The sequence below is a fragment of the Podarcis melisellensis genome, assembly GCF_964234715.1.
Source record: "Podarcis melisellensis genome assembly, chromosome: 13".
NCBI classification, from domain to species: domain Eukaryota; kingdom Metazoa; phylum Chordata; class Lepidosauria; order Squamata; family Lacertidae; genus Podarcis; species Podarcis melisellensis.
The window spans coordinates 40,830,985-40,846,108 of record NC_138545.1 but is presented as its reverse complement, the minus strand read 5'-3'; the positions used below and the strand labels follow the sequence as shown (position 1 = coordinate 40,846,108).

The 15,124-nt window shown below is 45.3% G+C and overlaps 1 protein-coding gene across 2 annotated transcripts in view; it reads right to left on the bottom strand.

The window, feature by feature from the left end:
• Positions 1-1,777: 1,777 nt before the first annotated feature.
• The window catches only part of MYO1D (myosin ID), a 175,832-nt gene continuing 162,485 nt past the window's right edge, over positions 1,778-15,124 (bottom strand). Inside the window, exon 22 of one of the 2 annotated variants that reach the window (XM_081883878.1) lies at positions 1,778-4,463. In XM_081883878.1, the coding sequence (XP_081740004.1) occupies positions 4,307-4,463 (157 nt within the window). In that variant the 3' untranslated portion in view covers positions 1,778-4,306. The remainder of the gene's footprint in view (positions 4,464-15,124) is intronic. The other variant, XR_014162166.1, reaches the window with a different exon arrangement.

The window sequence follows — 15,124 nt, the reverse complement described above, 5'->3', positions numbered from 1 at the left end:
CATTCAATGCCTTCCTTACCATAACCTCTCCACCAAGAAGATTGAGCAGTTGGTCTAACAAGGTCTTCCTTTGGTGATCATTAACATAGTTAAAGGAGTCCGAGTTTCTTGGAAGATGTCTCTTTATGTTATGCCTTTAATGACTCTCCTGTGTCTGGCAAGATGCTCAGACATTGCGTATCCCAGATATTATTTTCCAACACCTTCAGGGGCATTTCAGTCTGTACTGAGTGTTAATTATTGCGCCCATCTACAATCCCTATGCGACGTGGGTGGCACTGTGGTCTAAACCACTGAGCCTCTTGGGCTTGCCGATCGGAAAGGCGGCAGTTCGAATCCCCATTGCTCCCATTGCTCACTCCCAGCTCCTGCCAACCTAGCAGTTCGAAAGCACGTCAAAGTGCAAGTAGATAAATAGGTACCACTCTGGCGGGAAGGTAAAAGGCGTTTCCGTGCACTGCTCTGGTTTCGCCAGAAGCGGCTTAGTCCTGCTGGCCACATGACCTGGAAAAACTGTCTGCGGACAAACATCGGCTCCTTCGGCCAGTAAAGCGAGATGAGCACCGCAACCCCAGAGCTGTTTGCGACTGGACTTAACTGTCAGGGGTCCTTTACCTTTACAATCCCTGTCTCAAACCAACTGGTGAAGAAGAAAATGCCAATTCATCTATATCAGGGACGTCCAACTCCCAAGAGACTGTGATCTACACAAAGAATAAAAAACTGGCAGTGATTTGGGGAGCTCAGGTCAAAGTTGTTGAGCTTCATAGCCTTATTGAAAATTACACGTATTAACTTTATTGAGTGACTTCCTCACTTCCCCTTGGTTGAATTTCATTGCATGTCCTTTTAACGGTTTTCCAAATCCCAATTCTTATGAAATTTAACTTAAACATTAACATCCTTAAATCTTCACCTTATGGAATTAAACATATTAATTCATCACTTAACATAAATAAAACCCTAAGCCAATTAAGTCTCTGCAAGCTATTTTCAATTAATTTAACTTAACAAATTTAACTAGATAATCATTAAATTTATTCCACCCTTCCTGATACTCCTCCTCCTTCTGGTCGCGGACTCTTCCGGTTAGGTCGGCTAGCTCCGAAAAATCCATCATCTTCATCTGCCATTCTTCTATTGTTGGTAATTCTTGGGAAGGGAGGGAAGTTTTGGAGAGGGAAGTGAAGAAGTGGAGGGTGAAGGGGGCAGGGCTGGGTGCTCTTATGCCACCACTAACGAAAAGGAGCCCGTGGTTGACAGCAATCAAACAGAACCTCCCAGGGATCGACTACTCAATCCCGATCGACCAGTTGGACAACCCTGATCTATATGGGATAACACCTAGCATAGTTGGCAAGAAGGAGAAGCAAATCTCCAAAGGTCCATGGGACCTTGCTATGTACCCTATTTTTTCGTGTATAACATGCCCCCGTGTATAAGACGCCTCCAATTTCTTAAAAATAAGAAAATGGGTGAGGGGGTTGCCTAGAGCTGTTCAGCTTTTGGAGGGGTAGATTGCCTATAATTGTGGAGCTTTTTTTTTGAGGGGGATTGCCCAAAATTGCTCACCAATTGCACAATCGTCAGCCTGCTTGTCGCCTTCTTTGTTTCAAAACTCCTTGTTCTTGATCCCTTGAGTCATGCGCACTTTAACAATTTTCCAAATGCCGCCCTATATCCCTCTCCCCCCATACCCGTTACTTCCCTTCACCCATGTGCAATCTTCTCTACATAATATTATTTCTTTGTGCTTCCCAAATACAAAGAGAGAGCATTATTGGGTATAAATGATACTTCTTTTATTTATTGCAATGAATGATGTAAACAAAAATACATTTCAATTATAATAAGGGTGCTTGCCCACATTTCTATATAAACGACATTTAAAAATGTTCATTCCATTATTCCCTCAGGCTTAAAAATCAAACATACAATTAAGGAATAGTTAATTTATAGATAAAACCGAGAAAATCTCTCTTTTCTCTCACTCACGCACATACACACAACAGAAAAGGCACAAATACTGTATATTCATTAAAATCAAGACAAATACTTCATAGCACGCGACATAGCCAGTCTTACAGATTTGGAGAGACTTCCTTATCACACGATTTGTTTATTTATTTTGCATTTCTTAAATTTCTAAACCACCCTTCATCCGAGGACCAGAGGGCCGGTTTCTGTCATCATTCAAATGCAGCAATTATGCCGGGACACCGTATGAAAGTGCTAATTAAAAAGTTTCCATGGCTAATTAGGCTGCTATGAAAGTGAGAGCTGGAAGGCTTTTGAGTAATTAACAGAGAAGGAGAAGAAGACACTGGGGTGGGGATAGGTCCGTTTCGCTACTGGCAACAGGGAAGAGTGCAAACTTTTGGTCAGGTTTACAAGATGGGCCAGGACCAACCTGAACGCCGTTCAGGATAGATGTGCCTGACATTCATTGGAACGAACGCAGGGATGGCTAATGGACTTCATATATGCCATAAGCGGATAAAGACTTCATACGGTATTGACCACCCCAGCCTGTGGGCATCTCTACCGAAAAGTACTTTAAAATGTTAAAAGGGTGAGGTCCAGGCTAGCCATAGAACAAGCAAGGAAAGGGACTTAGATGATGGTCCCCTTCTCTGGAAAGCTGGACCACAAAGATGGGGAAACAGCACAGCCAGAATGGCTGGGAACTGTGTAATAAGGACTTTGTCCATCAATCTGATGGTGGTGGGGACTTGCTCCCCAGGAACAAGCCAGTTTGCTCCACCACCCATTCATCTTGGAAGGACATTCCCTTGCTTAAAGAAAACCGGATTCAACCGAAGTCATTCAATGGTCCTACCTGGGTTGTGAGCAATCGCAAAGTCAATGAATCCTGACCTGACCCGCAGTGTCAGGCTTGGTCCCTCCACACCCCATTTACTTCATTTTACTTATTTGGTATTTTGTTTATTTGGTGTGGGCCTTTGTCAGGTGCTCCTGAACGGTGCATCTTGGCCCATGTCTCGAGATGCTGGAAGCGCCCAGGGTCAAGCAAAACACAGCTACTTTGGCACGAGAAGAAAATAAAGCTCGTCGACGAGGCTGTGCCCGCTACCCAGCAGAAAGCCGGAGAGACAGACAAAAGGCAACTAACTATGAGGCTACACTGGCCAGAATGATGCCAGCCGCTTGGATAAAGCACACTGTGAGCTGGCCTGAGCGATCGGCTCCAGCGCTTGCACTAACAGCAGCGTTGCGAAGGCAAATCTGTGCCAAGTCATGCACAAAGGGGAGCCCCCCTCTCTGAAGATAACAGACATACTATAAAGATGGTGCTCTTTCCACCTGTCTGTTGGTGTCCGGGTGCAACCACCTAGAGCCCATCTGGGACTCCAGTGCAATGCCAGCAATGCAGCGAAGAAGCTAATGCCAAAAGAGGACACCCTTTCCAGGGCGCAATGGCTAATGCCACCTAGATCAGGCTTCCTCAACCTCGGCCCTCCAGATGTTTTTGGCCTTCAGCTCCCATGATCCCTAGCTAGCAGGACCAGGGGTCAGGGATGATGGGAACTGTAGTCTCAAAACATCTGGAGGGCCGAGGTTGAGGAAGCCAGGGCAAGGGCAGCCCACATGCTGCCGTCCAATGTTGTCGAGACTCCAATCAGTAGGGCCAATGTGCAGGGATGACGGGAGCTAGGAGGCCATAACATCTGGAGGGCTCTAAGTGGGCGACCCCTGGCCTGGGGAGGGGGCGGTTTCTCTCAGGCACAACCTTTTTGGAACAAAAGGGGCTGGGAAAACTCCGTGGAAGCTGCTGCCAGCCCCTTGCCCCTGTGCTACAGAAAGCCCACCTCTTTTTAAGTACAGATCACTTTTAAAATTAAGTCCTGCATGAAATCCAAAGGGATTTCCCCCCCTCTCCTATTCCCTCCCATACAAGGCTTTGGGAGTCCCAAGGATTAATTACACAACCATCTTAGGTATGGGGGGGGGGAGGAATAGGAGGAGGAGAGCGGAGGGATATATATATATATATATATATATATATATATATATCCATTCATAAAAGGCACTTTGCTAAAACATGGCATGGGAGCCAGTTCTAAATTTATAGCCAGCACAATGGAGGGGCTATTTTAAGCTCCTGCTCAGTGTAGCAGCTTTAGAGATGTCTAGATGTGTGTCACAGACAAACATCTTTACAACCCTCCTCCCCCTCCCCCCACCATGCAAGATTCAAGGAACAAGAGGAAAGGAAGGCTGCTTAGAGGGGGAGTCTCTCTCTCTCTCTCCCTCTCCCCACAGCCCTCCCCTAGCAGAAGCAGTGCTAATTTCCAGGCACACACAGGACGAAGCCTGACCGATCCTTGGTGAAGTTTGGCTCTGATTGGTTTATTCTGGTTTCCACGGAGACGGTGCATTTCCGACCATGCATGCTGCACTGGACCGGATTGGCGACGCTGACTTGCAGGCGGCGTTTCTCACTGCAGGGTAAGAGAGAGAGAGGGGTGGGGGGAAAAACACATTAAAGAAAGAGACTTTAAAGCGTGTGACGGGGAGAAGAACGGCCACCTTGAACCTGTAAGCTCGGGAGGCCGTGATTAACGGCCAAGATTAGAACGGATCATGGAAATGAAGAAAAAGAACCACCGACTCCTTCAGCCACGCTTCTGGAAAGGCCATAAGGGAGGGCAACTTGGGTATTCTTTGGGATGGGGCCAGGGAAGGTGCGTAGATAGAGCTACTCATCCAGGCTTAGGTATAGAGAGTCCCCTCTGTGCAACTGATGGAGTTCCCTCCAAGACAAACCCATTTCTGATATTAGCACTATTACCATATTTTGAAGCTTTTTTGGGGAAAAGGGGCTTTAATTTCAAGGAATGAAAGCTTTATACCCAAGAGGCATAGGTAGGCAAACTAAGGCCCGGGAGCCGGAGCCAGTCCAATAGCCTTCTCAATCCGGCCTGTGGATGGTCTGGGAATCAGTGTTCCCCCATATATACACACACACACACACACACACACACACACACACACACACACACACGATTAACACACACACGATATTCCAGCCCCCCCCAAGCTCTGAGGGACAGTAGACTGGCCCCCTGCTGAAAAAGTTTGCTGACTCCTGCAGAGCGACACGAAGACTGCAGTCGTTTTTCCAAAAAGCTTTCTAATACAGTTGTTCCAGTGGAAATAAGTTCCAGAGACTACTTTGCTGTATTTTAAAAAATCATTCCTGATGGAGGTAAGAAGAGGGCCAACTCCTTTGCTCATGTCATGTGGGTGAGACTTGGGTCCTTCCTACACTGGCTTGCTCTCTCCTAACACGCCAACTTAGAAGCCCCACATGAGAAATTCAACCCCAGAGTGAAAAATCAGATCCCATAAAACAGCCCTGTTAAAAAACAAAAACACGACTCTGGGATTGAATGTCAGGCTTAAATAAAGAGAGTTCCCGGTGTTTTTGACAATGAAGTCCATGGGGAAGAATTTCCAGAAACTTAATGCAAAGAGAAACAGAAAATTTAATTTTAAGCGTTATTCAGCTTTTAAGAAAATGTAATTTCCATTGCGGGGGTGCAGGACATTCAGCAACTTGCATAATTTGCATGTTGGGTTTTAAGAATCTTCCCCGCTTCATGATTGTAATAAAGTAGTTTTATTTCCCTTACAGGAAAGACAGCTAACAATAATTTTAAATGCAGGAGCTGAACGTGCAGCTGGCAAGATTAACATGCCCAAATGTTGAAATCTGTGTGTTTTTTTAAAAAAGGTCCTGTATCACTTACTGAAAAATGGGAACAGAATCCCGAAAAGACTGCCAAATTTCTTTTTCCTAAACTATTGTACCAATTCATTATTTTCTGCCAAAGCTTTCCATCAGAAAAATAATTTCCCCCCCCCTTTTAGGGAAAGGACCAAGGAGTGCTTAGATTGTATTTCTATGCACACCTTCCATGGGAGTAAGCCCCGTATGTGATGTCTGCTGAATAAACATGCTGAGGGCTGTGCTGCTAATATTAAATATTAGTCTGCTTTTTTAAAAGAAAAGAAATGAAAAGGGACAAGACTAACAAACAAGAAAGACGGTGCCCAACACTGATTGCTGTCACGTCAGGGTGCCATCGGGACAGGAGGCCAAGTCTTCCAGGTATTTAATACTTCTTGACTTAACGCCACAGTGAGTTGCATTGAAAATCCCTGATTAATTTGCTATTTTTGCAATGCCTTAGCAGACCCAGATGAACACATGGTAAAGCCACAGCAGATCACAGGTGGATGCATTTACAAAGTGAATCACCGGTGTGTGGGTGTAAGAGAAAACAATACTCTATACCAGGCTTCCTCAACCTCGGCCCTCCAGGTGTTTTTTGGCCTACAACTCCCATGATCCCTAGCTAGCAGGACCAGTGGTCAGGGATGATGGGAATTGTAGTCTCAAAACATCTGGAGGGCCGAGTTTGACAAAGCCTGCTCTATACTCTGAAGCTCATTTGGTTGAGCAAGAATGTAGCTGTTGGATATTGCTTTTACAAAGGGCACTGGCAACAAATTCTGCTTCTTGTTGTATCACCAGAGGTTCCATAATCAACATCATTCCCTCTCACTCATAGTTAACTCTCCTCTCCCATCGCCTGATCACATTCGACTAATTGACTCTTGAGATTTGTGGTATGGTGGAGTATAGGTAAATCTAAAGGAGCACTGGATGGTTAAGTCCAGTCCAGGGTGACTATGGGGCTGCGGCACTCATCTTGCTTTCAGGCCGAAGGAACCAACGTTTGTCCACAGACAGCTTTCCGGGTCATGTGGCCATCAGGACTAAACCACTTCTGGCGCAACAGGACACCGTGACAGAAACCAAAGCGCACAGAAACACCATTTACCTTCCCACTGCAGATAGATACCTATTTATCTACTTGCACTGGTGTGCTTTCAAACTGCTAGGTTGGCAGGAGCTGCGACAGAGCAACGGGAACTCACCTCGTCATGCGGATTCGAACCGCCAACCTTCTGATCAGCAAGCCCAAGAGGGCAGGTGGGGATGAGTCTATCAAAAGGTGGTTACCATCACTTTTGGATACTGTTATTGCAAGCTAGGGCACTGGTCTTCCAACATAGCTAAGTTGCACAAAGGTGTGTGTTGGTGTAGCATCAGTTTCATGCAGTTTGACTATCATAGGAAAGCACTTTCCATATCATCTTAAAATACAACACTTCCCCAGGGGCAGTTCACAATGTTCTTTGTTTTTACTCTGACACGTAGAGGACATGTCTGAATTCCACAATTCTGTCAACGCTGGGGGGAGAGGGGAGATGACATGAAGTTGGGTTTGCTGCAGAATTCAGCATCCTGAGCCCCTCTGTTCTCATTAACATCCCACCACTCAATTTCTATTCCTCATGCCTGCAAAGTTAGATGTGAAAGGAGATTGGTATACTTTTTCAAAGCTTCAGAGCCAGAGGTGGTAAGAAGCTGTCTAAATAAGGGGACGCAGGTGGCGCTGTGGGTTAAACCACGGAGCCTCTTGGGCTTGTCGATTAGAAGGTCGGCGGTTCGAATCCCCACGACGGGGTGAGCTCCCGTTGCTCGGTCCCTGCTCCTGCCCGCCTAGCAGTTCAAAAGCACGTCAAAGTGCAAGTAGATAAATAGGTACCGCTCCAGCGGGAAGGTAAATGACGTTTCCGTGCGCTGCTCTGGTTCGCCAGAAGCGGCTTAGTCATGCTGGCCACATGACCCGGAAGCTGTCTGTGGACAAACACCATCTCCCTCGGCCTATAGAGCTAGATGAGCGCCGCAACACCAGAGTCATCCGCGACTGGACCTAATGGTCAGGGGTACCTTTACCATTTAGCAGTTTTTACTGATGTGCGTGAACTTCCCCATCTTGAGGATAGGCACTTAAAATAAAACAGCAAAAGCAGAAATATGCAAAATAAGCAAACATATACACATTCAGAATCCTGGCTGCCAGTACAAAACTGTGCATGCATATGCAGAATACACTTGCCTATCGGAACAAGAAGCAGAAATAGCACAGAGCCAGTTTCATCAAAACTTCACAGGAAGTCATTTGCAGACAGCCTCCTGCCCACAGACCAGTTCAGTAACCTCTGCTCTTGAAAGGCTGCAGAAATGATTCATCCAATGCGTGGAACAGAAGCTGTTTTTCTTTCCCCCTTTTAATAAAAACAAACAGCGAGGGTCTAACCATGAAAAACAAGCAGTATTTACTTTTCTGGTTTGTGCCATAGGCCTCTCTCACTACACATTTTAATGCCAACTGGGGCCATGTATGTGTCTGGGGTCACAGTCCACACGTAGAAAGCATGCCTGGGAAGGCAGTGACTGTAGCAGCAATGTCCCTAACAACAGAGGGCTTTTGAAAGCTGGCTTCAGACTCCAAACCGTAACTGAGAGCTCAGTGCTTCAGGGACAGTCCCAAACAGAAAAGGCAAGGCCAGATTAAAAGGCCAGCTCACAAATAATGGGAGACAAATCCAGGAAATCCGAAATCCCAAGGGGGCAGAAAAGGCTATTTATGTACACGACCCCGGCTGCGCAGATGCTACTGGCCCAGATATGGAAAGAAGATAAAGTCCCTCCCAGAGAAGAATGATAGATCAAGTTGATGGACTATGCCGAAATGGCAAAAATGACCGGAAGAATCAGAAATCAGGAAGACCAAATTTTTAATAAGGAATAGGGAAAATTTATAATTTATCTTAAAAACCACTGTAAACAGTTAAAGCTGTTAGCAGGACTGGAATAGCACTTGTAGTCTAATGGTGAATTTTGGACATAATGGAGATGTGAAAGATTTGGATTATCATAAAAGATGCAGGAGGAAATGATAGGATCCACAAAGGGGAGGAGGGGGAAGTCCAGAAGATTCCTTGGAATCTTGTTTTTATGTTATATATTGGATATGTGATCGTAAAACTCAGATTTGAAAACCAAATAAACAAATAACAATAAAAAGGATTCTCTTTGGGTTAAGATAAGAGTCATACTATTATGCTACCGACACTTTTCTTACATGATTGATTATGTGCTCTGCATTTTTCGGCGGACATCTTTAGGTGTACATGTTGCACAACGCACCTGACCTTTGTTGCTGCTCACCATTAGCAAGGAGCAGGGCGGATAACTCAAAGTGTCTCGAAACAGCTGCGCATGCCTGTGTGCACCAGAGAAGAAAGGGAATGTACCTGTCTGTTCTGGTGTTGCTTCCCAAGCCAGCACTCGCCTGCCTCCGGTCAACCTAATTCTCTCGTGTCGAAGCCCAAGACTTAGACAACCTTACCAGACTGCTGCACATATTTCAGGTGTCATAGCACCTACCCAAACAAGTGCAACTTGTTGAACCCATCTCCTGTGAGCACCTCCCCTGGCGTTCATGAGAGCTGAACTCACAGGAAATTATTTCCAATGGAGTATGCCCCATATTTGTTTAATCTACACCCCCCACCCTACAATGTAAAAACATTTCACAAAAACTATTGCGCAACTCTGCTTAACATTTCTTTCAAAGGGCGAAACTCCCTCCCTAGCAAATTGCCTTATGATTTATACAATAGCAGGTAATTGAAAGCTATGTTATTTTGCGAATCGGTGTCACCCTTGCTGTTATTTTTAAATGAAAAAACACAACACTATCCTCTAGTTCCCCGAAAGACAGAAAATGTAATAATAATAAAAATGATAGGGTGGCCAGAAGACAAAATGAGTCAGAAAGCTACAATACATGGCTTTCTTGTCTAAATTGTTTTTGGAGAGATGAATGTGGCAGACAGCTGGACTGAAAATGGTACCCAAACACATGAGAGGCAGGTTCTAGCAGAGATGATCTGACCTTAGATTATCTCAGAGTCCTCTTTACCTCAAAGGCGAACAGACCCAGGGAGCTATACTGCTAGGCTTACTTATTAAATGAACCAGCGGGTCTAGCTCAGGGATAGGCAAACTGAGGTCCGGGGACCGGATGCAAACCCATCACTAACCCATTTCTGATATTTGCACTATTTCCGTATTTTGAAGCTTTTGAAAAAAAGGGTTTTTAATTTCAAGGAACGAAGCACACCAAAGCTGTATACCCAAGAGGCATAGGTAGGCAAACTAAGGCCTGGGGGCTGGATCCGGTCCAATCACCTTCTCAATCCGGCCTGTGGATGGTCCAGGAATCAGTGTGTTTTTACATGAGTAGAATGTGTCCTTTTATTTAAAATGAATCTCTGGGTTATTTGTGGGGCCTGCCTGGTGTTTTTACATGAGTAGAATGTGTGCTTTCATTTAAAATGCATCTTTGGGGTTATTTGTGGGGCATAGGAATTCGTTCATTTCCCCCCCTAAATATAGTCCAGCCCACCACATGGTCTGAGGGACGGTGGACTGGCCCACAGCTGAAAAAGGTTGCTGATCCCTGCTCTAGCTTCAGGATTTCGGAGTTTCTTGCATGTGGGCAAATGGTGCTGCTCGCGTTCCATTTTGCACCCAGCGTGCTTCAACGTCATGGAGAGAAGGTTTAAAATGGAAGAAACGTGACAAGCCAGAGATCGCTTCAGCTAGAATATTACTCACACTGTTCCACGGAAGAAGCAAGAGAAGAGAAACAGTCTGTGCGGGAGAAAAGCAGAGGGGTGGAGGGTTTCTGAAGGGAGAAACCACTGCTTTCAAACACTACAACTCTCTTGGTCCCGGTTGCCATAGTAACCTGGATATTAGCCGTTCAATCTGATGGTGCATCACTGCCAGCCAACCAGAAGATGTGACTGTCATACATGCTCTTATTTGGCTGGGGGGCGGGCAGGGGTGGGGCTAGAGGCTGCTGCCTCTTCTAGGGATGCCTGCTTATGACCGATCGCTTATTAGTATTAGGGAAGGCCAACGTGAGTAGCGTTTTGCAATCCTCATTCATCTGCACAGCTCTGCAGCACAACAGCATTTATTCGGGAAATGCGCACGCACTTGCAGGTGACTTCTTCCTGCAACATCGAACGCTCGCTAAACAGGACGTGGGACAGGAAATCCACCCCCCACCCAGAATAGGGTGAGCTTGGGGATACAAGTTGCTGGTTTCGTGCTCCGTTTTGCTCCGCTGCTCACAAAAACCTTGCAGCTGTTGGGAGATGGAGCTATTGGCACAAGGTGACCTCTGGGTGGATTGAGGGCATACGGCAGACTGAACGCCGTGACCCAGCACACTCGCAGAAAGCTTCCCTCTGGAAGCACTGCAAGATCTGGAACCTGAACACAGAACCACCAAACTGAGCAGTTTTGTTCACTTCAGTGCATAGCTGGTACTGGTTTGTTCCATCAGCCCAAAGTCTACAACAAGCACGCCCATTTTGCGTACAGCACATCTGAATAGTAAGTCCATTCAAGGAGGACAGGTCACAAAGTGTCTTCAGGGTTCATGTCTCCAACATCCACTTCACATCTTTGGGACTTCTCTCCATGAGCCACTTGCCAACATCCAGGGATCTCTTAAAGACACACACTCATCAGGGCTTTCAGTGGCAATGGGAAGATATGAAAACTTTAACTTTAATTTTACTGGTTAGAGGAAAGTTCAGTCGCCCGCTCCAAATAATCTTGGATAAAGAGAGCAAAAACAAACAAACAAACCAAAAAGGAATACATCAAATAATGGCTATTGCTCACCATCCTGAATTAGTTTCCGTGTCCGTTTTTGTTTGTTCTTGGCTATAACCTGTATTTAGCTGACCAATAAAATCTGATGATGATGATTACTAGCTGTTAGTTAAGAGCGGCATCAGCATTGGAAGGTGTAGAATGCTTGTGCATCTCTCTTTGTTGATCAGGACGGCAGACACATTCCACCTCTGCAAAAGTTCAACTACGGCACCTGAGCTAGCAACCCTTAAGCTAGCTAAAACAAAAAAAAAATCCTTCCAGTAGCACCTTAAAGACCAACTAAGTTAGTTCTTGGTATGAGCTTTCGTGTGCATGCACACTTCTTCAGATACACTGAAACAGAAGTCACCAGACCCTTCTATATAGTGAGAAGGGGTATTACTCAGAAGGGTGGTGGGAATGGGTGATAGCTGTGATGAGCCAGTTGACGACTCTTAACGACTGCAATAGGTCTTACAGGAAAAAGCAAGGGGTGAGAAGGTGAAAAATGGCTTTGTCATGTATAATGAGATAAGAATCCAATGTCTTTGTTCAGACCAGGTCTCTCCATGGTTTTAAGTTTGGTAATAAGTTGCAATTCAGCAGCTTCTCTTTCCAGTCTATTTCTGAAATTCCTTTGTAGTAGAACAGCTACTGAATTGCCAAGACCTATTGCAGTCGTTAAGAGTCGTCAACAGGCTCATCACAGCTATCTGCCAATCACCCATTCCCACCACCCTTCTGAGTAATACCCCTCCCCACCTTCTCACTATATAGAAGGGTCTGGTGACTTCTGTTTCAGTGTATCTGAAGAAGTGTGCATGCACACGAAAGCTCATACCAAGAACTAACTTAGTTGGTCTTTAAGGTGCTACTGGAAGGAATTTTTTTTGTTTTGACTATGGCAGACCAACATGGCTACCTATCTGTAACCTTAAGCTAGCTGTTCCCCTGCACACCTCCAGGTACGTCCAGGATGTAGGAGAAACATGTGGTGCAATGCCTAACCCATTATGGGTGGCAGTGCTTTGCTATTAGCCTATAAAGATCTGAATTATTTGGGATCCAAATATATTTCCAACCTCCAACTGGCCCAGGAATTATGATCAGTAGGAGAGGTCCCCATCTACAGCAGAAGCTGGGAGGGTGGTGGCATAAGACAGGACCTTTTCTTGGTGGAGACACCCTGGTTACAGAACCACCTCCTGGGGAAAATCAAATCTGCCCCCACTCCTGATATTTTTACATGTAAGTTGAAGACTTTTCTGTTTGCCCAGGCATTTGGAACATGAAAGCTGTCCTGGATTGTGGCTATTTGGGCTATCACTGATGTTACCGATTCCCATCATTGATTGTGTGGTTTTTATTTGATACTTGTCTGTTATGTTATCATGGTTTGTTTATTTATTTTATTTATATACCACTTTATAACCAGAGGTCTCAGGGCGGTTCACAGAAAAGATCACAATATATAAAATCCAAATAAGAACAATAACACCCCCCCCCCCAAAAAAAGAACCACATTTTAAAAGAGTATAGGATGTCAACAATCAGGTCAACCAAAGGCTTGATTAAAAAGGAACATTTTTGCCTGGCGCTATATAAAGAAGGCGCCAGACAAACTTCCCTGGGGAGAGCATTCCACAGATATGGGGAGCCACTGCAGAGAAGGCCCTGTTCTCGTGTTTCCACCCTCTGGACCTCTCAAGAAGGAGGCACACAAAGGAGGGCCTCAGAAGATGATTTCGGGGTTTGGGTAGGTTCGAATCTTCGCTTATGCTATTCCAGCAAAATCAGCTTCACATCAACCAGCAGCTTCTTGCTCTAATCTCAGTGAACAAGATGAACCATAGCCAATACAGTGAGTGGTACCTCGGGTTACATACGCTTCAAGTTACAGACTCCGCTAACCCAGAAATAGTGCTTCAGGTTAAGAACTTTGCTTCAAGATGAGAACAGAAATTGTGCTCCGGTGGCACCAGGAGGCCCCATTAGCTAAAATGGTGCTTCAGGTTAAGAACAGTTTCAGGTTAAGAACAGACCTCCGGAACGAATTAAGTACTTAACCCGAGGTACCACTGTAGTCAGCTCCAGTCTGGTACCCCTCCAGGTGTTTTGAAGTACACCAGGTGTTCTGAACTACATCTTCCATCTGTCCAGCGAGCATGGCCCACTATCAGGGTTTAGGAAAGCTCAAATCCCAAACATTTGGATGGCACAAGGTTGGGGAAGGCTGCCTTAAGTATATAATATAAACAAGGGCTCCTCTTTTTTTCTTTTTGCAAGACCCTTTTAAATATTCAAAAGATCTCTTTCTTCTCTTTCCTAGGCCAGTGGACACCAGCTTTTAAGACTGGGGAGACAGGGCCATTCCTGACCAGACTCTTTGGGAGCTGCCTCCCCACCCCCAATCTAAATTGCTGAGCTCCAAGTACAGGCAAATCTGTGCAAGAATGGAAGGGACTTGTCTTTCCCCTCTCGAGAGAAATGCCTCCTCATCGCTCTGAGCGTGGCTGTTCTTATGCAGTCTTGTAGTGAGGATATAATGGTGAAAGAGGAAGAAAAGGCATTTGTGCCCTCAGATCCTCTCCCAAACCTTTAGTCTGCCAGTAACTCATTGCAGAGCTCAGCTTCTTCCTGTGACCTACCAGTTAATGATGGCTGATCTAGGTCATGGCTAGAAAAGGTATTCAAATTCCCAGGCAAATGTTGCTCAACCCAGTCTGTGGGTTACAGTCGCTATGAGACTGAACAATCAAGTTGCAAAGTTCCCAGCTGAAATCTTGCCTATGCTATGAACTGAGGACATGACCTTGGAACAGTTTTTCTTTTGGGGGGGGGAGGAGGGAAGGGAGAAAATAAATGCATAGACTAGCATACAGGATTGCTGTAAGAGTTCAGCAATTTCAGTGTGCTCTTATAAGCCGTATAGTACCTTGGTTCCCGAACTCAATCCATTCTGGAAGTCTATTTGACTTCCAAAATGTTTGCAAACCAAGGCGTGGCTTCTGATTGGCCCCAGAAACAATGCCGACAGCCGAAACGGACGTTCGGCTTCCAAAAAACGTTCGCAAACCGGAACACTTACTTCCAGGTTTGTGATGTTTAGGAGCCGATTTGTCCAAGAACCAAGGACCACTGTAAATGTGAAGCAATTTGTTTTGGTCTTTCCAACTATTTTATTTTATTAGAAATATTTACCATGCTGTTCCAGGATGGGGCTCATACAAATCAGTGTAATGAATTAAAACAACATATGACACTAAACTTCAATTAAAATTATTATCTTTGTAGCTTGCTAACACCCTGGATTTTACGTATCTTAGAGGTGCGACAGGAGTCAGCCTTAGGGGGCAGAGTTACTAGGACATAAAGGAAGCCACCTGCTTTCACAAATACTTGCAAGGAAGTGACTGCAGTCACCAAAGGCGACTCACTGAGGATAGGAAATCTGAAGCCAAGGAGGCAGCACTTATGCAGAGATGTTCTTCCAGAACGACA